This window comes from Heptranchias perlo, chromosome 17, assembly GCF_035084215.1.
Source record: "Heptranchias perlo isolate sHepPer1 chromosome 17, sHepPer1.hap1, whole genome shotgun sequence".
In the NCBI taxonomy this organism is placed as follows: Eukaryota; Metazoa; Chordata; class Chondrichthyes; order Hexanchiformes; family Hexanchidae; genus Heptranchias; species Heptranchias perlo.
Window position 1 is genome coordinate 14117090 of NC_090341.1, and position 27868 is coordinate 14144957.

The window sequence follows — 27868 nt, forward strand, 5'->3', positions numbered from 1 at the left end:
TTTCTGTATTTCCTGGAAGACAATGGATTATTTTGCCCCTTAGGTCTCTCATACACTGTGTCATAGCCCCGCTGAGGGGCCAGTAAGAAGGACCTCTGCCTATGCTTTTGTACAGCCATCAACTGGATTCTTCCTTCTTCCCTGTAAATGCCTGACCTCTACGCAACATCTCCCCATTACTGAGTTTGGGAACTCACTGCACGAAAACCGCAAGTGTAAAATCATGAACTGCACCTGCAGCACAATGCACTGAGTTTCAGCCTGCTGCATTACCTTGCTTAGAAAAACATTAAAAGAATGAGCTCCAGCAATGATTTGGTGGGTAAATGCACTACCCAATGTTGTACTCAGCCATGCAGACTATGAAGCTCCCAGATCTGATACCCAACCAGTATAAGTTAGCCAATTTTAGCCAGTGCGGCATTTGGAGGGCTGCAACTGGCCCCAGTTCCCCAGGGCACAAGGTGCAGGCAAAATTAAGGTTCTGGTTCTTGATATAATAGTAGAAAGTGAAATTGTAAAAACGTTGGACGAGAATGGGATGGGACGTGACTGTAATGCTCCCACCGTCAAATAACTGGGAGCACTTACTTTCTCGGCTCCCATACGAAGGATTACCACTTGGCACTTGGATTGTCACTTACCCTAAACTGTTTGATTTTTTAAAAAAGGGATCCCAATGGCAACAATCACTGTTTAAATATGCACTTCTTATTTATTGCAACTTTTAATAAATGTAAAACATTGTTTTCACTCAATGATGTCATTCAAGGTAACCGTCAAAATGCATTCATGAGGGAGTTAATGTGACATCATTAGCTTCATAAGAGGGAATATTGACATTATCCTCACTGAAGCTACATGATGCTGCAGTAAAAATGGATCAACCAGCAGACAGCCTCATCATTACGAACAGGAAGTACCTTACTTGTGTTTGGTCTCACTTCCATTTACTGAAATTCTGTGATGACAGTCGTTTTGAGTTCGAATGTTTACTTCTGTTACAGGCTACCCAAAGTGCTCATTAAGTCTGAAAAAGGCTGTACTGTGGTTGGTGACAATTTTTCTGTTTGAATCAGCTAAGAAATTGTTTAATACATAAATATTAAAAAGAGAGAAAAATCAATAGAAATTCCACCGAATAAAGAAACTGCATCCTTCTCAGTAGTATTTGAACATGGAACTCAGACTCAAAAACTCTGAACTGTAGAGACAGTAATAACAGGCACTTCAAATGTCATGGAATCTGGTACTGATATAACTGAAAAGCAACTTTGGATGTTGAAAGGGGGTCTACATGGTTACACCGAACCAACTCCAGATGCAGAATCGTACAACATCAGGTCCTCAAACATAAGGTAATTTTTCAGTGACTGTGGGATGTCAATCGTCCTGATGGCATGCAGCCTCCGATAGCCAACAAACTTACGGATTTTCAGCCGACAGGTTTGCTTCAGTGACAGTGGGTTCTTCTGATAACCATCTATCCAGGACAGGAAGGCAGTCTTGGAAGCCAACTGTTTAGGGGCCTCTCCGGTGTTCTGAAATAATAACACACTTCAAAGTGTCACTGGTCTCAAGCTCAGTGGTTTTAAACTTTCACAACTTAATACTTAAACTGTGTGCTGATGGGTCTACAATCTAAAACAAAAGGGACAATTTAATATCACCAGAAATTTTTTTAGAAGCTGTTCTGACAAAACATCTAAGTTAAAATTTCCCAATGGTTACTTCTATTTTGTTTAAATGGAGAAGTTCGAGCTGAAACCAAAAGAAGATTTTCAAAAATATATATAGTATACTTGAATTACCTGCACCACTTTTATTTGAAAATATGCTATCCTCCAGTTGAAGGCACATACCCGTTTATTTTCCAGCAAACAGACCTCACCATAACAAGGAGGCACCTCACTTGTTTTCAGTCTCACCTCTATTTACTGTGACAAGTCATCTTGAGTTCAAATGTTGAAGTGGGCATCGTGTCCAAGAAGGACCAAATAGTGGCTAGCACCCATTTCATTTATTTATTCATTTATTTTTATTTGTTCATGGGGTGTGGGCGTCGTTGGCAAGGCCAGCATTTATTGCCCATCCCTAATTGCCCTTGAGAAGGTGGTGGTGAGCCGCCTTCTTGAACCGCTGCAGTCCGTGTGGTGAAGGTTCTCCCACAGTGGTGTTAGGAAGGGAGTTACATGATTTTGACCCAGCGACGATGAAGGAACAGCGATATATTTCCAAGTCGGGATGATGTGTGACTCGGAGGGGAACGTGCAGGTGGTGTTGTTCCCATCTGCCTGCTGCTCTTATCCTTCCAGGTGGTAGAGGTCGCGGGTTTGGGAGGTGCTGTTGAAGAAGTCTTGGCGAGTTGCTGCAGTGCATCCTGTGGCAGCCACAGTGCGCCGGTGATGAAGGGAGTGAATGTTTAGGGTGGTGGATGGGGTGCCAATCAAGTGGGCTGCTTTGTCCCGGATGGTGTCGAGCTTCTTGAGTGTTGTTGGAGCTGTACTCATCCAGGCAAGTGGAGAGCATTCCGTCACACTCCTGACTTGTGCCTTGTAGATGGTGGAAAGGCTCTGAGGAGTCAGGAGGTGAGTCACTCGTCATAGAATACCCAGCCTCTGACCTGCTCTTGTAGCCACAGTATTTATATGGCTGGTCCAGTTAAGTTTCTGGTCAATGGTGATCCCCAGGATGTTGATGGTGGGGAATTCGGCGATGGTAATGCCCTTGAATGTCAAGGGGAGGTGGTTAGACTCTCTCTTGTTGGAGATTGTCATTGCCTGGCACTTGTCTGACGCGAATGTTACTTGCCACTTATCAGCCCAAGCCTGGATGTTGTCCAGGTCTTGCTGCATGCAGGCTCGGACTGCTTCATTATCTGAGGGGTTGCGAATGGGACGGAACACAGTGCAATCATCAGCGTACGTCCCCATTTCTGACCATATGATGGAGGGAAGGTCATTGATGAAGCAGCTGAAGATGGTTGGGCCTAGGACACTGCCCTGAGGAACTCCTGCAGCAATGTCCTGGGGCTGAGATGATTGGCCTCCAACAACCACTACCATCTTCCTTTTTGCTAGGTTTGACTCCAGCCACTGGAGAGTTATCCCCCTGATTCCCATTGACTTCAATTTTACTAGGGCTCCTTGATGCCACACTCGATCAAATGCTGCCTTGATGTCAAGAGCAGTCACTCTCACCTCACCTCTGGAATTCAGCTCTTTTGTCCATGTTTGGACCAAGGCTGTAATGAGGTCTGGAGCCGAGTGGTCCTGGCAGAACCCAAACTGAGCATCAGTGAGCAGGTTATTGTTGAGTAAGTGCAACTTGATAGCACTGTCGACGACACCTTCCATCACTTTGCTGATGATTGAGAGTAGACTGACGGGGCGGTAATTGGCCGGATTGGATTTGTCCTGCTTTTTGTGGACAGGACATACCTGGGCAATTTTCCATATTGTTGGGTAGACGCCAGTGTTGTAGCTGTACTGGAACAGCTTGGCTAAAGGCGCAGCTAGTTCTGGAGCATAAGTCTTCAGCACTATAGCCGGGATGTTGTCGGGGCCCATAGCCTTTGCTGTATCCAGTGCACTCAGCCGTTTCTTGATATCACGTGGAGCGAATCGAACTGGCTGAAGAATTGGCTTCTGTGATGGTGGGGATATCGGGAGGAGGCCGAGATGGATCATCCACTCGGCACTTCTGGCTCAAGATGGTTCAGCCTCGTCTTTTGCACTCACGTGCTGGACTCCACCATCATTGAGGATGGGGATGTTTACAGAGCCTCCTCCTCCTGTTAGTTGTTTAATTGTCCACCACTATTCACGACTGGATTTGGCAGGACTGCAGGACTGCAGAGCTTTGATCTGATCCGTTGGTTGTGGAATCGCTTAGCTCTGTCTATCGCTTGTTGCTTCCACTGTTTAGCATGCATGTCGTCCCGAGTTGTAGCTTCACCAGGTTGGCACCTCATTTTTAGTACTCCTGGTGCTGCTCCTGGCATGCTCTTCTACACTCCTCATTGAACCAGGGTTGATCCCCTGGCTTGTTGGTAATGGTAGAGAGGGGAATATGCCGGACAATGAGGTTACAGATTGTGCTGGAATACAATTCTGCTGCTGCTGATGGCCCACAACGCCTCATGGATGCCCAGTTTTGAACTGCTAGATCTGTTCTGAATCTATCCCATTTAGCACGGTGGTAGTGCCACACAACACGTTGGATGGTGTCCTCAGTGCAAAGACGGGACTTCGTCTCCACGAGGACTATGCGGTAGTCACTCCTACCAATACTGTCATGGACAGATGCATTTGCGACAGGTAGTTTGGTGAGGATGAGGTCAAGTAAGTTTTTCCCTCGTGTTGGTTCGCTCACCAACTGCCGCAGGCCCAGTTTGGCAGCTATGTCCTTCAGGACTCGGCCAGCTTGGTCAGTAGTGGTGCTACCGAGCCACTCTTCGTGATGGACATTGAAGTCCCCCACCCAGAGTACATTCTGTGCCCTTGCTACCCTCAGTGCTTCCTCCAAGTGGTGTTCAACATGGAGGAGGACTGATTCATCAGCTGAGGGCGGTAGGTGGCAATCAGCAGGTTTCCTTGCCCATGTTTGACCTGATGCCATGAAATTTCATGGGGTCCAGAGTCAACGTTGAGGACTCCCAGGGCCACTCTCTCCTGACTGTATATCACTGTACCACCACCTCTGGTCAGTCTGTCCTGCCAGTGGGACAGGACATACCCAGGATGGTGATGGAAGAGTCTGGGACGTTGGCTGAAAGGTATGATTCTGTGAGTATGGCTATGTCAGGCTGTTGCTTGACTAGTCTGTGGGACGGCTCTCCCAATTTTGGCACAAGTCCCCAGATGTTAGTGAGGAGGACTTTGCAGGGTCAACTGGGCTTGGTTTGCCTTTGTCGTGTCCGGTGCCTAGTGGTCAGATGCTGGGTGGTCCGTCCGGTTTTATTCTTATTATGACTTTTTTTAATGAGATTTTACAACTGAGTGGCTTGCTAGGCCATTTCAGAGGGCAATTGAGAATCAACCACATTGCTGTGGGTCTGGAGTCACATATAGACCAGACCGGGTGAGGACGGCAGGTTTCCTTCCCTAAATGACATTAGTGAACCAGATGGGTTTTTACGACAACTCGGTAGTTTCATGGCCACCATTACTGATACTAGTATTTTAATTCCAGATTTTATTTAATTAATTGAATTTAATTAATTGAATTTAAATTCCCCAGCTGCCATGGTGGGATTTGAACTCATGACTCCGGATTATTAGTCCAGACCAGAGAAATTGGTTTATATATAAATTTTAAAATGTATCTAAAGCAGTGAGTTCTGACCAAAAACTAAAGGTTATTAAAAGGTACCATGTGCCTCTGTGGCCAAGAAGGTGGGGCAAGTTGCCAGCTACTAGGCCACTGCCAATGCTACTTTTGGCTGACAGGTAGGATTTTCCCTGCCTTTGCAGGGAGATACCGGGTCCCTCTGCATACCATGGTTAAAATCAGGAACTCCACAAAACAGGTCTTGAAACCTGTGCTCACATTACTGAGCTGCCATCTATGGTATATTTACAGTCATTTGTCATATTCTTTATTCATTGCAATTGCAGCAAACATTCAGACTTGGTCTTTCCCACATCATTCAGGCACTGCACCAAACTGAAAGCATGATATCTAGATGACAGAAATGGGAACATGAGGACAGGAGATTCCATCTCCGCCCTCCCCACCTATTCTGGACAGAACAATATTGCCACAGCTTGCACAGACGTCTAGGTTGCCTGTTTTTCCTGTCAGAGTCCAGGGCACAGGTCAATAAAGGAGGGAAAGGCAACCAACTCAACCATTCACTAGTTTTTAGTAAATTTACGAAAATTAGAGCTAATTATTATTATAGTCCTGAGCTGTGCCATGTGACTTATTAACTGATCCATATGACTAATTCCATATAATGAAAATAATTCCATATGTGTAAAATTGTTTCTATGGGGATAGAGTTTCCACTTTGGGCGCAATTGGGAAATTGCACCCAAAATGCACCTGAAATTGCACTGGTTACATCGAGTCTACACACAGAAACAGACCATTCGGCCCAACTGGTCTATGCCAGCGTTTGTGCTCCTCCCACCCCTCTTCATCTAACCCTATCAGCATATTCTTCTGGTCACGTTACAGTTCAAGTTTCCGATAAAATTCATTTGCATTATCACAAACGTAAGATCTTCCATGAATCAGCGCAATTGGTCAGCCTAATGGAACATAATCGTTTTTATTTTTTCCATTTAAAAAGTATTCATTGATGTATTTAAGAGTGGTAACCTGCTGCGGTTTTATTAATTCAGCTGGAAATGGGGTTATCACAAAAAATAAGCATTTTTAATAAGATTGTCCAGTTGTCCACCTGTGAACAAACTGATTTAAAATCACTGAAAATGACTGTCAAAAACTATACTGAACCATTCAATAGTTTCATTGGTGTACACAAGTCAGCTTCTTCGTAAATTAAATATTTTTTGATATGTAAAAACTTTTAAAACATGCCTACTAGTGCCTGTGCACCTAAGAAAATGAGCGCAATTTGAAGAGCCTTCCCTAACCAGCACAATCGGCGCAATCTCGCAACATCGACCTGGGGGCGTGGCCAGTTTTGTGGGCCGGGCCTGATCCGGGCGAATTGAATCTTAAACCAGTGTAAAAAATTGCGAAAAACACAAGCGTAAGTGGTTTTGGGCGTAACTCGCATTTAAAATTCCCCATTCTTTTGCGCTAGTTTGGCCGACTTCGCTCGGATTGCGCTGATATTACTCGTGTAAATGAGTGTAAACTCTATCCCAGGATGTAGAATTAGATTTTGGCCCTGAAAATCCTCAGACCCACTCCATTGGTGCAAGTGCCTGGGTCAGGACAGGGTCAAATAATCTGCGTGTGTTCAGTGAGTGCCTGCACTAGTATGGGTGCATGTTGGGTGCCTATTGCAGAAGGGAAGGATAGGAAATGGAGTACTGGAAAGCTGCTCATTCGCCAACCAGCACTAGCAGCTCTGAGGATTTTTAAGTTTGTTCCACTCGGCTCCCTCCAATATCACTAATAGTGCTGTCATTTTCAGGGGTGTCCACGTCTGGACTAAGGCTTGGAATCTCAGCTGAGTCCACATTTGCTGGCTCAGCAACCTGTATGCCAGATTCATCCGGACGTCCAGATCACTGGGCAAAAGAGAGGCCGAGGCCGAGGAAATTCCCCTTGCTCCTGCCTCCTCTGACATCAGGGGCCATGCTTGGGGCAGACAAGCCCTTGCGCAAATTGGGAGGCTCCATTATTCTGGTATTTCTGCATCCCACCCAAATTTAGGATTCACTGGACCCCTTCCACCACATATTTGCCAGGGATTTTTTGGATCTCTCTAACATTATACTTTGTAAAACTTAATGTGATCAACCCAGCAGAACAAGTTGCCAAACATTTTGAGGCTGTCCACACAGTCAGGCCTACGACACAGTACGTGCACAAAGTCTCATGGTACAGATCTGTTGCTTTTTAAATGGCCTCCTGAACTGAACATACAATGTACCAATGCATTTGGGAAAGTTCAGTTCAGTGAACCTTGAAGCTATACCTCAGAGAAATTCACACTGGTGATTCCTTCTTGGTAGATTGGATTAATGTAATTGTGTAATTGCATGAAGTTTAAAAAAACACTAGGATAGATCTTGATAGTGAGCTGGCAGCCCGTTTTACATCTCTCCCGATAGAAATAAAAATCGGGAGAGATGTAAAATGGGCTGCCGACTCGCTATCACCCTTTGTACACTATCGCACAAAGTCAAGATCTACCCCACTGTGTCTGTTGTTGCTGGTGCACCAATGGTTCGATACCTTATTTTTGTACGTGATTTTTGCTCCAGCCAGGACAAGCAGTCGCAAACAGTCAAGTTGTCCGCTGCAGGCAGCCAGGTACATGGGAGTCACACCCCAGTTGTCAGGGAGATCTACATCCGCTCCATTCTGAAATGGAAAAGAGAGGAAAAACAAAAGCTTGATTCTAGATCTATAAATACAATTGACTTTCCTTATCTTTTTTTTTTATTCGTTCATGGGATGTGGGTGCTGGCGAGGCCAGCATTTATTGCCCATCCCTAATTGCCCTTGATCTTTCACAGGTAGTTACATGATGAAAGATTACAGTGCGATTAGAGGAAAGCAGGGAGTTTCTTCCACAATGGACTTACTTATTTTCTGTTTGGTGAGATATTTTATTATTTTCTCCTTTTCTTTGATGTTCCTGGAAAACACACCACCCCCAACTGAAAATCTGGGGGCAGGCAACATGTTCCCAAGCCTCCAGCAATGTTACTCTGTCACCAGCTGCAAGGAGGTTGGGAGATTAGCTTGTGGTTATACTCATTCTGATTTCTTTTCTCATAGGGAAGTGCACAATTGATGTTCCAAAAATGGCATAAGTGGCATGGGAAACTCACCACATGGAGCATTACAGGCACTAACATGTCCTACCACTCTGTTCTATACTAGCACACCATCCAACATGCCTGAGATGTGAAAATGATCATCAATGCAGGTACACCCTGATTGACCGGTTTTTAATGTGTGAAATTATAAAATTCATGAGGCACATATCGACGTGAAAAACCCCGGTTGCACCCACTAGTTTGGTGGAGGGGTGATGTTCATAACCAGAAATGGGTGAATTTTGAACTTATTTCTGAAGAAGAAAAATCCATTGTATATTGGAGCAGACACGTTGTCCTTCTACCAGTTAACAATCTCAATTGAGGCAAAGCAGTTGAATCGGAGTCAGATTTGGCAGCTCTGAACTACAATTAACTGGCCAAATTTCCACCAATGGAATGTGAAATATGTAATACAAAAAGGTGTTAAAGAGTGCAGGTTGATGGGAGACCAATATCTGAAAATTTCCACAGATACTGTCAATTCCACGTCGTTGTTTGGTAAGCTTTAAATTATTCTATTAACTGTGAATTCTCCAATTTAAATTAGTGATCAACTTTATCAGGGAAAAGAACATAGTATATTGTGGATCCATAACCATATTATAGTATTATATTGTATACAGCCTATAAATCACCCCGGGTATCCATTATTTCGTACAAGAATCAACTGAACTCCTCAATTAGATGACAGCCTGTAACTCATTCCCAGGTATTCAATAATCATTAGCATTGTGTTTTGTGTGTTAAAAATAATTCAACCCAGTGAATTCTAGCCGGTGTATAATAAAAAGTAGTTTGGGGTTCCTTATAATGTTGCCTTGGATATTGGGACAAAATAGGAGAAATATTACTATTCCATTTTTGGATCTTTAGCATTCTTACTATAGATTATTTTGACTCCCATATCTTAAATCATTCATATGGGCGAGTCCCATCTCCCCATTCCTTCAAGAGTGGCCTTGAGATTTAGATAGGCTGTTGATAATGTGTGTGGGAACTGAACAGCACACCAGGCATGGCAACTTTTTTAAACTGCTGGAATTTACCTTATGCCTTCATAAGATCGCACTCCAAGTTTGTTTGTACTTTCTTCCACTCCAGTCTTTGAATGTGATATAGCATCCCATCGAAAGCAAATTTATTAACCAATAAATGAGCAAATAATCTAATGGAGGTGTAATATAATTATATATTTACAGTAGAAAATCTATTATCTAAATCTTCAAGTAGACAAGTAGTGGCTTGAGAGATGCTGCAAGAGGGAGGGATTCAAATTCCTGGGCCATTGGAACCGGTTCTGGGGGAGGTTGGACCAGTACAAATTGGACGGTCTGCATCTGGGCAGGACTGGAACCAATGTCCTAGGGGGAGTGTTTGCTAGTGCTGTTGGGGAGGGTTTAAATTAATGTGACAGGGGGATGGGAACCGATGCAGGAAGTCAGTGGGAAGTAAAGTGGTGACAGAAACAAAAGGCAGTAAGGGAGAGTGTACAAAACATGACCGGACAGATGGTCTGAGAAAGCAGGGCAAAGACCAAGGGAAGTCTAGATTAAACTGCATTTATTTCAATGCAAGAAGTCTGATGGGCAAGGCAGATGAACTCAGGGCATGGATGGGTACATGGGACTGGGATGTTATAGCTATTACTGAAACATGGCTAAGGGAGGGGCAGGACTGGCAGCTCAATGTTCCAGGGTACAGATGCGATAGGAAAGATAGAGCAGGAGGTAAGAGAGGAGGGGGAGTTGCGTTCTTGATTAGGGAGAACATCACAGCAGTAGTGAGAGGGGATATATCCGAGGGTTCGCCCACTGAGTCTATTTGGGTAGAACTGAAAAATAAGAAGGGAGAGATCACTTTGATAGGATTGTACTACAGACCCCCAAATAGTCAACGGGAAATTGAGGAGCAAATATGAAAGGAGATTACAGACAGCTGCAAGAAAAATAGGGTGGTAATAGTAGGGGACTTTAACTTTCCCAACATTGACTGGGACAGCCATAGCATTAGGGGCTTGGATGGGGAGAAATTTGTTGAGTGTATTCAGGAGGAATTTCTCATTCAGTATGTGGATGGCCTGACTAGAGAGGGGGCAAAACCTGACCTCCTCTTGGGAAATAAGGAAGGGCAGGTGACAGAAGTGTTAGTGAGGGATCACTTTGGGACCAGTGATCATAATTCCATTAGTTTTAAGATAGCTATGGAGAATGATAGGTCTGGCCCAAAAGTTAAAATTCTAAATTGGGGAAAGGCCAATTTTGATGGTATTAGACAGGAACTTTCAGAAGTTGATTGGGAGAGTCTGTTGGCAGGCAAAGGGACGTCTGGTAAGTGGGAGGCTTTCAAAAGTGTGTTAACCAGGGTTCAGGGTAAGCACATTCTTTATAAATTGAAGGGCAAGGCTGGTAGAAGTAGGGAACCTTGGATGACTCGGGAGATTGAGGCCCTAGTCAAAAAGAAGAAGGAGGCATATGACATGCATAGGCAGCTGGGATCAAGTGGATCCCTTGAAGAGTATAGAGATTGCCGGAGTAGAGTTAAGAGAGAAATCAGGAGGGCAAAAAGGGGACATGAGATTGCTTTGGCAGATAAGGCAAAGGAGAATCCAAAGAGCTTCTACAAATACATAAAGGGCAAAAGAGTAACTAGGGAGAAAGTAGGGCCTCTGAAGGATCAACAAGGTCATCTATGTGCAGAACCACAAGAGATGGGTGAGATCCTGAATGAATATTTCACATCGGTATTTACGGTTGAGAAAGGAATGGATGTTAGGGAACTTGGGGAAATAAATAGTGATGTCTTGAGGAGTGTACATATTACAGTGAGGGAGGTGCTGGAAGTCTTAACGCGCATCAAGGTAGATAAATCTCCGGGACCTGATGAAATGTATCCCAGGACGTTATGGGAGGTTAGGGAGGAAATTGCGGGTCCCCTAGCAGAGATATTTGAATCATCGACAGCTACAGGTGAGGTGCCTGAAGATTGGAGGGTAGCAAATGTTGTGCCTTTGTTTAAGAAGGGCGGCAGGGAAAAGCCTGGGAACTACAGAATGGTGAGCTTGACATCTGTAGTGGGTAAGTTGTTAGAGGGTATTCTGAGAGACAGGATCTACAGGCATTTGGAGAGGCAGGGACTGATTAGGAACAGTCAGCATGGTTTTGTGAGAGGAAAATCATGTCTTACGAATTTGATTGAGTTTTTTGAAGGGGTAACCAAGAAGATAGATGAGGGCTGTGCAGTAGACGTGGTCTACATGGACTTTAGCAAAGCCTTTGACAAGGTACCGCATGGTAGGTTGTTACATAAGATTAAATCTCACGGGATCCAAGGTGAGGTAGCCAATTGGATACAAAATTGGATTGACGACAGAAGACAGAGGGTGGTTGTAGAGGGTTGTTTTTCAAACTGGAGGCCTGTGACCAGCGGTGTGCCTCAGGGATCGATGCTGGGTCCGCTGTTATTTGTTATTTATATTAATAATTTGGATGAGAATTTAGGAGGCATGGTTAGTAAGTTTGCAGATGACACCAAGATTGGTGGCATTGTGGACAGTGAAGAAGGTTATCTAGGATTGCAACGGGATCTTGATAAATTGGTCCAGTGGGCCGATGAATGGCAGATGGAGTTTAATTTAGATAAATGTGAGGTGATGCATTTTGGTAGATCGAAGCAGGCCAGGACCTAGGGCGTTGGGGAGAGTTATAGAACAAAGAGATCTAGGAGTACAGGTTCATAGCTCCTTGAAAGTGGAGTCACAGGTGGATAGGGTGGTGAAGAAGGCATTTAGCATGCTTGGTTTCATTGGTCAGAATATTGAATACAGGAGTTGGGATGTCTTGCTGAAGTTGTACAAGACATTAGTAAGGCCACACTTGGAATACTGTGTACAGTTCTGGTCACCCTATTATAGAAAGGATATTATTAAACTAGAAAGAGTGCAGAAAAGATTTACTAGGATGCTACCGGGACTTGATGGTTTGACTTATAGGGAGAGGTTGGATAGACTGAGACTTTTTTCCCTGGAGAGTAGGAGGTTTAGGGGTGATCTTATAGAAGTCTATAAAATAATGAGGGGCATAGATAAGGTAGATAGTCAAAATATTTTCCCAAAGGTAGGGGAGTCTATAACGAGGGGGCATAGATTTAAGGTGAGAGGGGAGAGATACAAAAGGGTCCAGAGGGGCAATTTTTTCACTCAAAGGGTGGTGAGTGTCGGGAATGAGCTGCCAGAGGCAATAGTAGAGGTGGGTACAATTTTGTCTTTTAAAAAGCATTTGGACAGTTACATGGGTAAGATGGGTATAGAGGGATATGGGCCAAGTGCAGGCAATTGGGACTAGCTTAGTGGTATAAACTGGGCGACATGGACATGTTGGGCCGAAGGGCCTGTTTCCATGTTGTAAACTTCTATGATTCTATAATAGAAAGACTGCAACTTTAAGAACTAAGCTAACCATTTGTAAAAACTTTTCCATATACACAGTGATTCTTTTTCTTCTTGCATTACTTAGCACTGCAGAAGCCTATATTAATCTAAACTGGCTCTTGGATATTTCAAACCAACTCTTCTTTCTTTCAGGAGTTTTAAACTGACCAGTTACTTCTCTCGGAGATTTTCAAACAAAACTGACCCTTCCATTCATATCCCAGAAAAGAGTTACCGGGTGGTCCTGGATTTTGAATATCTGACCACAAATTTAAAATGGAACTATCAGTCATATATAAAGATTCAATCATACATTATTGTTTAAGTTTGAACTATCCCTCTCTTCAGTCTGTAACTGGTGAAATTTTAACTGGGGGCGAAGTGGGGCACACACCAAATTCCCCGTCGTCATCAAGTTGAGGCCCGGGCTATCTTAACTCCTGGGCCACATTTATATCCTTCTGGTCAGCTGCCCACCCAAAATGGGCATAAAGAGGCAGATGGCTAACTATTGGCAGGCAAAGATCAGGCGGCCCAGAGGCTACCCGCCCAAACTTGGGTAAGTTGTGGGGAGGGGAGGGGGGAGGTTTTGGCGGGGTCTCATAGTTGCGGGAGGGGGGGGGGGGAGGGGTAGCAGAGGCCCAGACTTTCTGCTTTTGCTCCTCCAAGACCCATTGAAGAAAGTTTAACACTTACTTTCCTGTAGACCAGGTTACACTGAGTGGGGCGGCCGCGATGGGACCCCCACTCAGTCGGTGGTTAAAATGCCACTGGGGTCCTTCTGACATCATAGGCAGGCACCTCAACCTCCTAACAAAACGGGCTCATTTAAGGTAGCGGTGGGCAGGAATGCAGCGGGAATGAGCCGGTAAGTTTTCAGAGGCAATTTTAACTGCTGCAGCCACCCTATTCCCGTCAAACGGGGTGGATTAAAATCGCCCACATTGTATCAAGATAGCCTTAGCACAGGGATCTTGACTGCAGTAGTTTTTTTTTAAACTGCTTGTGTATTATGACTGAATTTAAAGGAACAGACACCAAACCTAAACTAGACAAAAATACCTCACTTTTTCCACAATTATTTCTGATAGAATGATCCTTGATTTGGTATTCCATGTCGATTTAATAATATTCTGCATGTTGACAGTTTATGTGAGTAGATTGGACACAGTGTGTTCCCTGTTTTCTACGCTGTTAATATTTTTTTTAAACATTGTTTTAAAGCTTTTTATTGGATTTACCTGTTACCTTTTATAGTGGTTACGAGATTGGAAAAATCAGATGGCCAACAGTCTAGAGTGCCAATGCTCTGCTCCTCTGTTGACTAGTAAGTCTCCTGCTTAGCTGCAGTTTCTAAAATATCCAGTGCTGACGCTTGTGGGTGGGGGCGATAGAAGAGAGAATAATCTTATTGCTGCAACAGAGATTTTGCACTATCACTGGGAACAGATCTACTGTGTGCCAGGGCTAATAGCAAGTGTGTGTTTTGGCCCCAGGCAAATTTCACGACAAATGTGTGGTTGTAGGATTATTTAAAAAAATATACCTCATGGAATTCTAAAACAGGCAGTATTACTTTCCCCACTGTGTTCTGATATCCCAAAGTTCTAGCCTTAGTTTGTGATGCTATTGGTTATTTACGGTTATCCCATATGGATCTGGAACAACAAAACCTTGTGCTCAGTGCCATGCCACAGCACTAACCTGTATGAGCAGCAGGGCGCAGTCAGGAAACAGCCCAATTACAGCATGGAGTGGAGTTGCTCCATGTTTACACCGGCTATTAGCGTCTGCACCATGTTCCAGCAGTAACTCGATGCAAGCTCGCTTACCTTTGTATGCAGCCCAGTAGAGGGGGCTCTTGCCATAGTAATCGTTCTTATTGATCTGATCTGCTCCTGAAATGGAAGATGAAAATCAAAAAAATAACTTCCAGTCCTGTAATGATATTACAACACATCAGATGCATTTAATTATGCTTTACAATCAAGCCTTATATATGGATCACATTATTAGAAGCTTCTTACTCTGTACCAAAACACAGGGTCAGTACTGTCAGGAATAACATACCCTCTACTCTGTATCAGTATATGGGTTCAGCACTGAGAACTGAAGGTGTAATATCCCACTCTTTTTGTTGTAAAACTCCAACATTTACAATGGGAATTCTCTGCATATATTCAAAGCTCAATTGTGTACTGAAAATTAAACACAAACTTTACTGTATGGTAATTATTACACCTAAAAGAATCAGGGTCAGATTCCAAGGGCAAAAGACCAGATTTCCACTGCATTATATTATACAATGTTCACTAGATGGATGAGACCGTAATCTCTCCTCTCTGAACTAAATGTTGTGGATGAACCAGAACTTTCTCTATTTTAACACTGGCAAGGCCAATGCTATCCTGTTCGGCTCCTGTCTAAACTCCACAGCCTTTCCACAAACTCCTCTCCCCTCCCCAGCTCGCTGCTTAGTCTGCAGTCAACTATGCACAACCTCAGTGTCATATTCAACTCTGAGTTGAGTTTCAAAGCCCATATCCTGTCAAAAACACATCTGCCCCAACTTCACTCCTCCGCTGCTAAAACCCTTATCCACACTTTTGTGACCTCCGGACATGACTTCTCCAACGCTGCTCTTGACACCCTCCCAAGCTCCAACTTTTCCAAAACTCTGCCTTCCACATCTGTGCCACACTAAGTCCCACTCGCCCATCTTCCCTGTCGTGTGCAACTTCTATTGGCCACACTAGAATTAAAACTCCTAGTCCTCATTTACATGTTCCTCCATGGCCTTGGCTCACCCTACCTCTGCAATCTCCTCCAGTCCCATGTCCCAGCTCACATACTCCATTCTTCCAATGATTGCCTCCTGTGCATCTTCCTTCCTCCTCCACCCAACTCCACTATCATTTGCAGAGACTTTGGTCATCTCAGCCCTACTTTCTGGGACTCCCTCCCTATCGCCCTGCCACCTTGCTATTTCTCCTCACCTTTAAGAGCTTCCTCTGTTTGACCATGTCTTTAGTCACCTCTATTAACTCTTCTTCTACTGCGTGACCTTCTTTTCTTCTCTGTGCAGCATCTTGGGATATTCATTTAATTAAAGATGCTACGTAAATGCAAGGCAATGTTGTGGATTCAGAACAGCTTCCAAAGTTGAAAGGTCAGTGTTTTAACAGTACTGCCTCACATATCCTCCACTGGGACACTAGTGATATTTAAGGGGCTGGCCTATTATACCTGCAATGCGGAGCAATGTCTGCAGTCTTTCAAAGTTCCCTCGGCTTGCCTCAGAGTGTAGATCAGTCCATTTGTAGTTGTAGTTGGGTGCTGTGTGGTATTGTCTCTCCTGCTGAACCCCTGTCTGGAATCTGGTGCTTTTCAGTTCAGTCCCTGACATGGAGCTAATATAAAATCCCATTGTGGTGCTTCTGCAAGGGAGCAAGAAACTGAGCATTATATAATGTGAACATTCATGCCACCCCTCCATATCTAAATATCCAAATTTCAATTTTTCCTGGGTATCCTGATAAATGGGCTGATACAAACCAAAGACATCCTCAAAGAGGATATAAAAGCATTCTACAGTATCATTCATACTTCTAACAAAATACAAAAAACTATTACCACAATTTAAAAAAAAATGACATACAAGGTTCCACCAATGGCCTAATGAATAAAGGCACTAGAGTTGTGCTAAGCCACACAAGCCAAGATCATAGAATTTTAAAGCACAGAAGGAAGCCATTTGACCCATCATACCTGTACTGCCTTTATGGAATGGCTATCTACTTAATCCAATTCCCTTGCTTTTTCCCCATGCTATTTTAAATTTTTCTTTTAAAAATATTTATCCATTTCCCTTTTAAAAGCTACAATGGCTACTGCTTCCAACACTGTTTCTGGGAGGTCATTCCATGTCCTAACAATCCTCTGAGTAAAAATATTTCTCCTAACCAGAAGGTCTCAGTCTATGTTGAATTTGGTAACAGTACTTGAGGAGCTATAATTTGTCTCAGTTTCACCTGGCATTCTGGCTGCCCAGCAGACCCCAAGCTGGAGCTGAGGAAACACTTGGCCTGGGAGGTTCCTCCCCATATCTACACCCCTCTGACGCAGGGGACCATATGTAGGGCAAACAGAGGTTCCACCCAAGACAAGGACCCATGAAAAGTAAAGCATATCAGGGTTCCAAACTAATCTGCAGGCCTTCCGCCGCACTTTGCCACTCCGATTCATGGTGGCAGTGCACCGGAAGGCTCGCAGATTTTCAGACCCTAAGTGTTATTCCTCCATTTTTTAAGTTGTTTTCATTTCCCCTTTACGTTATCTTATGTGGATAAGATATTTTGACTGACAAAGTGGACAAGTGACCAGTTCCTCGACTTCTGTGAATGTTAATCTGCAGCCAGCCATTAGGAGAGGCACATAAAAGTTGGGTTGACTCACCTTCCTTCTCTACGAGAAAGCATCTTTGCATAATGGCATAGTTCAGGTAATTTCAAGAAGACATTGATTTGGTGGTCAAAGATAATGTCACCGACCAGGTTCATTAGTTTGAAATGTATCAAGTTTCTATAAAATATGTGAGTCAACCTGGATGAGTGGTTCAGTGATCGGCAGTCTTTCTTGTGGTGAAATGGCCACTTTGCAACTGACTTAGATCTGAAACATAGCATGCCACGAGTTATGGGCACTGATAATTCCTCCACTCTCTGAACTGTTGGGAAATAGGCATTGAGCAGTAACGGTCATATATGCAATGATTTAAAAAGACCTACCAGCAATTGTTCATTTTGCCCGTCTGGGAAGTGCCTTTCCCTGTGATACTATTGGTCATGGAAGTATGATCACAGTTCTGTCCTGCTGTGGGAAATTGGTTCAGCTCCCTAGGCACTTGAAGATCCTATAATGGCCCAGAGTCCAATCCTCTGTAGAAGATTACAGATATATAATGCAGCAAATTTATTTAAAAGGTTTACAGTAAATGTTCTTTAAAACATTCCATGTACTAGCTGAATGGCAAGTCACTAAACACCTGTGACAGCCAAGGGATAAAATATAGTTGGAACACAAATCCTTGGATAGTGGAGATTTCAGTCCTGAAATGTTTCCATTCACAAGATGAAAATAAAATGGAAAGCTTTTGTTTAAAAGGAGAAAACCATTTCTTTATCCCCACTTTTCCTGTCATTTTTTTTTCTTCCCTCCTCTCCTGAAGATGCCGACTCTTTGCTAAGCTACAATTCTGCATGTGCTGGTCACTATGAGATACCTTATCCAAGTAGCCATTATTCATGCGTGAGCCTAGGCAGAGAGTGACAGCAGGGTGTTTGACTATTGGGGCATCACAACCAAGCCCGACCATGTCCTATGACAGCTACACCATTTCCAGGGATCACTAGATATCTACGCCAGGAGCAGGAATGATGACTTTCCTCTCTAAAATCCAGAAAGGCTGAAGCTATTACCACACTCGCTGATATCGGCTAGCACAGCACAGACAGGAAATAAAACCCAAAACCATCCTGATCTGCAGAGCTCAGCTAATCATTGCCAGCTAAGCTATGGCTGGCAGCGGCAGAACAGCTTAAAATATTTAATTTCATAAAGTAAAAATCTTATGCTTATATGGAATTTATCTGGGTTGGACCAGTAGCTTAAATATGACCTTGCATCTAATCTGTAAGGAGTTTGATGATCAGTCTGTGCTCCCTGGGCTTCCTATCTTCAGTGACCTTCCAGGGGGTAAATCTGCTCCAAGGGGTCAGGCTGCAATTGTGCCCCCTCCTGCCACACAGGAGTTGGGTTACATCAGGACCAGGGCCACCAAAAAAAAGCCAAATTCTATTTTCATTAATTGGGTTTGTTTTACTTTGGGATCACATTCCGTGATTCAGTTCGTTTTTCCAGCAATACCAGAGGCTCCTGATGAGGCTGCATTAACAAAAGAATAAAAAGGACCTGAATCTTTGGAGCCATCAGCTCCACAAAAGAAGGAAACAAAGGAGCCCGAGCCGATTAAATAGACACCGATAGAGGGGGAGACAGGCCAGACCCACCCGGGCTTCAGACAAGCAAAAAGGGACATGGGGACTGGGAATATTGGGCAGAATTTACCGAGCTTCACACATTGAACAATCGAGGAATCAGTGCATTAAACTCCGGGCCCGGGCTCGGGCCCAGTCGGTGCCGCCCCTTACACCGGGAGCGAATAAATCTATCATACAGATGCGTTTACCTCGGTCGCACAGCTCGGCCACCACGGTTAAATGGGGTCATTTGGCCCAGGCCGCCGCTTCCATACCCTCCGTTTGCTGCCCGTTACCCTGGTTACGCCGCTCTCCGCGGTGCTGAACGCCGGCCTCCTCCCCCACCGTATGCGCGCGCATCCCCGACCCTGTACCCAAAGCTACCCTGCACGCGTGCGCGCTCCCGAGAGCCAGCACTTCAGCCCCTTGGTCCTTAAGGTCTCATTTTGCAATAAAGCTTTTTGTTTCGTTTCTTTTTCTTTTATAATTACCTCCCGCAGACCCTGACTTATACTGCAGTCCTTAAGTACCAGAAACCATCTCAGGGTGGTAGTAGTAGTAGGGAGGTTACAATTGGCAACCAGGAAAGGAGCAAAGGAATTCAGCAAAAGTTCCCTCGCCTGATTGTTGTCTAATGCTGTGTGCTGGAAAGTTTGTATTTGTGGACTTTTGAGTGAGGACAAGAGCGGGGTTGACTGTTGAGTGGTTAACGTGCACTTATGCCCCATGGTCACACCTGAAGGCAAGAGACTGGAGGACAAGTGGTACCCATAAAAACCTTACCTCAGGGAGTCAACGGCTTTGGAAAGAGAAAATAGGAAATTGGAGGACTGACTGCTCTGGTGAAAGCTACCTCATAAAAAGCAACAGTACTAAAACAAGCCCCATGCTTGAACTAGCCCATTCTAATCATGTACAAAATATTTATCTTGTTTCAATAAATTAATTTACTATAGGATTTGTATGTGGAGTTTTATCAGGTGTGTTACTCTCTATGTGGGGGAAATTAAAGAATCATCAAATGAGACAGCACAGAATGAGGCCATTCGGCCTATCGTACCTGTGCTGGCTCTTTGGTAGAGATATCTAACTAGTCCCATTCCCCTGCTTTTTCCCCATAGCCCTGTAAATGTTTTCCCTTCAAGTATTTATCTAACTCCTTTTTGAAAGTTACTATTGAATCTGCTTCCACCACCCTTTAATGCATGGCATTCCAGACCACAACTCGCTGCATAACTTCTTTTTCCTCATGTCACCTCTGGTTCTGGCCGGTCACCTTAAATCTGTGTCCTCTGGTTACCGACCCTTGTGCCACTGGAAACAGTTTCTCCTTACTCTTATCAAAGCCATTTATGATTTTTGAACACTATCAAATCTCCTCTTAACCTTCTCTGCTCTAAGGACAACAACCCCAGCTTCTCCACATAACTGAAGTCCCTCATCCCTGGTACCATTCTAGTAAATCTTTTCTGCACCCTCTCCAAGGCTTTGACATCTTTCCTAAGAATTGAACACACTACTGCAGCGGAGGCCTAACCAGTGTTTTATAAATGTTTAGCATATCTTCCTTGCTTTTACTCTATGCCTCTATTAATAAAAAAGCATATGGGATCCTCGGCTTTAACAGCCTTCTCAACTTGTCCTGCCACCTTCAAAGATTTATGTACATAGACCCCCAGGTCACTCTCTTCCAGCACCCCCTTTAGAATTGTACCATTTAGTTTATATTGCTAAATGATCAAGAAGAATTGAGAAAATGAAAAGATGACACTTGTTGAAATTTTTTGAATATTTTATTACCTGCAATTTGTACGCTTTTCTTTAATAAACAAATTAAGGTAAGAAGCTAGATGATTTGGTTATTTACAGATATTACATTAATGATGATTTGCTAAAAATTAACAATCTTTCTGCGCTCATTGCAGAGCCAGCTCTACACATTATCTTACACTACATTAAAACATTTGATTTTAATCTCCTTCAGTATATAAATACATTACTGTTACTATATACAACTGCAAGTCAGTGCGATTCAACAACCAAGATTTCCAGCAGAGATCACATGGTGATAGACAGATGCAAATACCAGAACAGTATTAGTGCAGATACTGCACTAGTAAGGAAACCAGACAAATGGGCAGTTTATTTTTTTTGGGGGGGGGGCAGTGGGAGGGAGAATTAGCAATGTAAGACCCCACAACCTGGTCCAAAGGCTCGAACACCCACAGAGTCTTCATAAATACAGGCTCTACTGAGGTACCCAGGCAGTCATGATCTAGAGGCTCCAACTCTCATACTATTATCACAAGAACAGATCGTACTGCAAGTCCAATGAAGCTCTGACCCAGAAGCCCTAATTCCTACACATTGTGATCACAGATGCAGACCCCATTGTTGGCCCACTACAGCCTGCGCAAGAGGCCCTACTCCATATTAAGACTCCTGCCCACCCTGATCGAGAGGCTCAATTTCCCACCCCATTTTCTAAGCATCAACATGTAATGATTGTAGAGGTTACTGGTTCCAAACTGAATAAGTACTGAATACAAAAGGTATCCTGGATGGGACAATACCAACACATTTTGCCTACATTACAACAGTGACTGCATGTCAGAAATACTTCATCGGCTATGAAGTGCTTTGGACGGTCTTCTGGCATGAAAGGCACTATACAAATGCAAGTACTTTCTTGTCATACATTACTATAATTGACTAGTCACTCAGCCTTATCAAAAATGCTGCTTTGACAAGTCTGTCATTCATTAAACAAACATTTTTATTCATACTTACCAATGTACAGGGTTAAGGAGGTTTCATGCCTTTCCATTGGCATTACTGCAGAAAGTACAAATAGGTATATGGAAGAGACATTTGAGTTAGCTGAATGGCTTGATATTTCTAGTTAAATTAAGTATTTTTCTTTTCTCCAGAAAAATGCCAATACACAAGTGTTGTGGGATATTCTTACACATATTAAAATGGTTATCCTGCACTGGTCTTTACAATCTCATTCCATCTGGTGCAGTACAGTAATTCAGCCTAAAGCAGGTCTGTATCCAGGACGACCTCACGGTGACGAAGACAATTCATGAGCTAACAGAGTTACAAAGCGTTCTAGAAGTTCCATTGCGCTATGGGGTATATTTTTCTCAAGTATGTAAAGTTAACTAAAATTTATTTTACTAATAGCAGTTTAGCAAAGGAAATTTTTAAACTTTACTCAAGGAAAATATACCTTTTTGCAACGAGTTAGCCTTATAGTATTTGAATTACTGCACTCAAATCAGATTTCTGGATTTGTTTCGGTCAGACTAAAGAAAAAAATACTTTTCACACTCTTACTATTCCGTTAAGGTGCTACAAAGCACTGAGTCAGAAATTACAAGTACATAGTCTTTTTAAACTTATTCACAGTTGTTTCTAGGAAGTTCTTTTGTATCAGTTCCCGTGATTGACAAATCTCTGTTGTGGCCATTTTTCTCCATGAAATCCAACAGAAACAAAAGAATAATACAATTGAAAGCTGAGAAGATGCAAAATGGTTTTGATTAGCTATTCCAAAACAATACGTGATGCAAAGCATCTCTCTCTCTGTCTACTCCCATAGCTAGAACGTCTTTTGTAGGTTTTCTTAAATGGATGCATACACTAAATAACCCTGCATCTCACCTGAAAATACAGCCCTGAGAACTTTTTTCTAGTAAGCGAATAAACTGCCCTTGGTCATATCAGACATTTATGATACAAATTACAAAGTAACTTAAAAAAGTTTAAATAGAGTGGCTGAACAGATATTGTTTGGGAAAAAACTGAAATTAAGTGGAAAATGAGGAACTTGGGATGTTATCTGAATTTACTGATACTCTCAACTCCATCACAGTAATCCATTACTGAACATTTGCAAGGAACTTGTGCTTAATCATCTAAAATGTTATCCTATTGTACTCTGAATTAAATTCAGTTTATCATACAGAACCATGGAAATTAAAGGCATTGTATCCTTACAAACAGAATATGGGTTGAAGAATGAAAAGTTTATAAATTCTAATTTGAAGGTTAATCAAAATGAGCCAAGTCCATAAAGGCTTCACTATCTGTTAGGGGATAGTCTAATTTTAACAAAAATGGCACCACTTCACAATTATTATCGACCAGCTGCAAACAAGCTCTTTTTTAAAAAACAGGGAGAGCACTGGAGTAGTAAATAAAAATAGAATTGCCTCAGTGTATATATATATATATACGGCAGCGAAGGGGATATAATCAACCACGCCACGACAATGAAACAAAATAATGCAAGATGAAGTGTAGAATGTGAACTTGTTCTTAGGAAACTTGCCATGTGAGGAATTATATTATTTGGAAGCATCTGAGGAAGGGAAGGAGAGGGAGAAGAGAATAAAAAGGTAAAGTGAAAATCAGTGAGGTTGCTTTTCTATTTCCTAGACCTTGCTCTAGAATAGAAAATGCCTGGATAAGAGAGTTCTTGCCAACCAGCCTTGGCTAGGGAATGTTGAGTATGGTAAAATGGTCAAAAGTTAATGCATAAAATTATTAGAATCATGCATTAAAACAACAATGAAATACAACCGATCTTGAAAGATAAATCTCTTAAAACAGTAATTTTGGATCTCCAACAAACTAGAAATTAGGGCATTATTCATAATTATCATTTTTTCTTAAAAAGTCTGTTTAAAAATAATCATAGCTCTCATTAACATGCATCTTGGCAGTGTTACAACAATGAATGTGCTAAGAAACCCTTAAAACCTTTACCCAGCATGTGTGCATGCAAAAATCCGGTCATCTAAATTATAATTTAGACATGACAATCCACTGTTGAATAAACCAGAATTCCATATATTTAAGCAACATATGCCATGACCAGCCCTTTAGTGAGAACCAAAATTTAGTTAATTCATCAGATCATAATTCAGGATGCAAAATTCTAGATTGCTCAACAACACTAAGAACCTTCTTGATTAAAAAGAGCTAAGGCAGATATGCTGTGGCTAGGAAGTTCAGATCCCAAGCACTCCTTATTTTCATCCATAGTTATTTATTTTGATGTTCCCCTACAAGCTTCCGTCTCAGTCATAACCTTCCTCTCTCCCACCTATTACAATACACTTGGAACCAGTTATCCTCACCAGTACAATCAAGAAGTCCAGTTTCCATAATACTTAAGACACCTGCAGCAAGTGAAGGGCATCTGGAGACACAAGACTTGGGTAAGACCCAATCAATGCATTTTCTGTCCACCTCGATTGTGTAGAAACCCTAGCATTTGTACCGATACTTTCTGTCCTGTATGTCAACAAGCATGAAATCAATATTCTCAAAGGCTAGGCTACAAAGATGAGGTGCTCTAAACTCTAATCAAACTTGACAGATGAGTGTTAATTTCCTGACCCAGTAACTTGAGAAGTAAACCCAGTAACCCAATTAACCTGGCAGCAGGAATGTGAAAATCAAGTCTCCTAATTGGACAATTTTTAAATAAATACCCAATATAGAAAGCAAAGATACGTTTTATTTGATATTTTTGAATTTAAAAGAGAGTTTCTCTTCTCCACTACTAGGTTAAGGTGTTATAAGGTATAGATCATTCTCATCCAAAGGGTCACAGGTTTGAACTACAATTTCAAACACCATTTTAGCTCACTGGGAACATTTCCCAAGTTGTTGATTCAGCCACTGTATGGAGCTCAACATAATTTGTTGCTATTCAAGTTCAGTTTGTTGTTGTCACGAATCCCTCGATATGTTCACATTTGTGATTTTTTGTGCTGTGGAGGGCACACAAGTGCTTATTCACCATAATGATATAATCAAGAATTTCACAGAACACAAACGTACTGCTGTCCACATCTAACTAGGCAATGACCTCTAAATAAATAAATACACACTATTGTTTAAAAACAAAAGAAATTTTATAACCATTTTGAAAAGTGAATTCATTTTTTAAAAAAAAAACATCTATTTCAGTGGTTTAGTCACAAATACAATCATCATAATGCTGTGGGTGAAAAATCCACCTGTAACACCATCTGGTGTCACCACTGCTATCTATTCAAGCAATGTATTCTGGGAAAGGGCGACATAAATTGTAATTAGCTTGTGCTACATTATTAAACTCAAAAAGGTTTTTTGGCCTGTCAACAAAGCCCATTACTTTCACATCCCAAAATTTTGAGATGGAATGCCTTATCCCAGGTTGCTTGTGAGTAGACTATTGATGCTTTTGAAATGTTTTAAAGAGTGGAGTTGCTGTTTCATTGTCTGTTACAAATGACTTTGCTAATGGTGGGTTATAGGACTCGCATGTTGGGGGGGGGGGGGGGGGGGAAGAAAAAAAAAATCAAGCTGTGTAGTCAGCAGTTACCAGTGGAATTTCCCATATAGGGCAATTCTTTCAGGGAAATACTCAAAACACTACTGCAGCCATATCGAGGTTTGCAGCTGCACCTTTGTAACATAGAAGCATCTCTTGTATTGTTGGGCCTAAGTAGCTTTGACAAAAATCTGTATAAAGTTTTATTTTGGATCAGACATTTGTACCAAACATCCTCTCTATTTATGTGAATTGAGAGAATATAAAAAATGTAAATTTAAATACAATTTTGAATTTCAAGATTTGAATTGAAGTCCTGTCTCACAGACTGTACCGTAAATGAATGTTACTGCACACACCCCAATGTGAAGGAACGATTGTGGGACCTTCATGTCAAGGGAACAACATTTGAAAACATCTGCGACTCAACACAAAAATTGTTTTGAGTCTATCATCTTCACACTAGAAGACCTCACTCTGGAAGTCTTTTGTTTCCTTCTAGAGGGTTAACACTGCTGTTAGAATACTGGATGTGCAAGGCATACTATTTCTGATGTTATAATAAATAAAAAATATAATCAAACCTACTTCGAAAACAAAAGTAGCAAAAACTGATTACAGAGAATCAACCAATATTTAAAACTTTCACCCTCCTATCCCCCACCCCAAGATCAGTAAATCCTCTGCACTTCCTATCAAAATACTGATAACCTGCCTGTGGCCTGTTTGGACCCAAAAAGGTATCACACCTTTTAATTAAAATAAAGATTTTTAAAAAAACTTTACAAGCGGTTCAATGAACAGCAGGATCTGACTTCTGATGGTCATATGGTTCAGGTGAAATCAGTCACTTGGAATGATGGATATTAAAGTTACTCGCTCCTTCAACAAATACCACAGAATCCTGGTACATACACAATAGGTCAGGGCGGACAATAAAAAGTTGCATACAACCAAAATGTAACAGCAGTAACTTAGGGAACTCTGAATAAACTGGCATTTGGGAAAGATTGTTCTGGATCAGGAATTTGCCTTGATTAAAGTTTGCACATCAGGGAATCTAAAGGAATTACTTAATTTAAAAAAGTGTTTCCGATATTGTTTGGCCCTTTTAAAAAAAAAGAATCCCAAGAACTTAACTATCAGCCAAAAAGAAATGAGTGCCAGCCTCAAGGTTGCTCAATAATCTCAAGGCTATTTGTTACTGGGTTCTCTCAAACTCTCACTGGGTGGACTTTCATCGGTCTCAGTTGAGCAGTCTTACTTATTTGAATCATCTGACTTTATCACAGGGGGATGGTCAGTTCTCCATCAATGGCAGAAACACAAAAGACAACAGCCGGAAACAAAAATAAAAAAATCAACTTTTCTGGCTAGGACAATCAGCAGGGCTGCGGTTTATAAAATGAGAAATCAGTTAAAAATATGTATTTCCTTCCATTTCCAGGAGCTCACCACCATCACTGGGTACCCAACAGGCAAGACAGCATCAAGAAATATATATGAGGGTCATTTCAAGAGTTTGAGGAGGCAGAATGGTCTGGTTGAGAGATGTTTCTATATCTGACAGACATGAAACGTTCAAACTGGTTATGGAGCATGAGACTAGTGCACTTATGGGTTACACAATTCCATAAGCCCACCTACCAATGGCTTAACTCCCTCCCAAGGTTCTTCAAACTCAGAGTGGCAGATGACAACCCTGCTTTGCCAAGGTCCTCAAACTTACCAACTAACAGGGCCTGCTAAGGACTTGAACTCCTGGCCTTCTGGTCAGGAATTGGGTGCTTGACAGGACCTTTAACAGATAATTTCCTTTATACAGTGCTTACTGATGTCCATCCTGTATTTATTGAAAAATCACTGTGCAACACCATTTAGCATATAGCCTCTTCAATGTCTTTGCCTTAATATCTGTGCCATCTCCCAATCTCATCTTGCAGATTCCAACATAGGACAGTAATACTTTATTTTTTTAGGAATTAGTTTTAAAAAAAACATTTAAATCTCTTTTAGGGAAAAAATATTAACATCATTTGTCCATTGATGCACTGACTCTTTAGATTTTTTTATGTTTTGTGTTGTTTGCTAAGTCATTTAATAGTCTACAATATAAACATTCTCAATCGACAGTCTGGTGCAGGTTCAAATGGCCTGGGTTTGGGGAAAGAAACTCTTCATTGTTATGCAAGATCTGATGCATCATGGGAGTCTACTTCCCTTCATTCCCACAGCTGAAGTAACAGAGGAAGCATGTTCCCATAAGGCACTCCTGTACTCAGCAAGCTCTGTTCACTGGTCATAGTGTCTCATTGTGCCTCCTTTGCATCAATGCAAAGATGCCTCAACTCCTCCTTCCCATCATTCCTCAGTAGTCGCTCCTGTCACAAGTCCGTGACCTTGTTTTCCACAGATGCAGCAGTCTGCTGTAACCGGTAACCAAGCTGCATCTTCTGTGCGGTTGGGTCCTCTTCTAGTGCTGTAATGATCTACAATAAGACAAGAAGTGAAGCCAGTTATTCAACAGTCAGTTTCACAGAAGCTCAGGTAGTCCAATGTTGTTCAGCATTATGCAGGAGATTCAGAGCTTCTCCCA

General features: G+C 42.2%; 2 protein-coding genes across 3 annotated transcripts in view; both read right to left on the reverse strand.

Annotated features, from left to right (window-relative positions):
* Positions 1–699: 699 nt before the first annotated feature.
* Positions 700–19300, reverse strand: LOC137334381 (ankyrin repeat and SOCS box protein 13-like). The gene is made up of 6 exons (XM_067999097.1): positions 19148–19300; positions 17688–17837; positions 16147–16337; positions 14605–14798; positions 7882–8010; positions 700–1541 (listed from the first exon to the last, which is right to left on the reverse strand). The coding sequence occupies exons 3-6, from the start codon at positions 16325–16327 to the stop codon at positions 1302–1304; spliced, it is 744 nt and encodes a 247-aa protein (XP_067855198.1). The 5' UTR covers positions 16328–16337; positions 17688–17837; positions 19148–19300; the 3' UTR covers positions 700–1301.
* A 1442-nt stretch (positions 19301–20742) lies between these two features.
* LOC137334074 (plexin-B1-like) overlaps positions 20743–27868 on the reverse strand; it is a 184586-nt gene continuing 177460 nt past the window's right edge. For both annotated transcript variants that reach the window (XM_067998532.1, XM_067998531.1), the window contains one exon: positions 20743–27761. In XM_067998532.1, the coding sequence (XP_067854633.1) occupies positions 27657–27761 (105 nt within the window). In that variant the 3' untranslated portion in view covers positions 20743–27656. The remainder of the gene's footprint in view (positions 27762–27868) is intronic.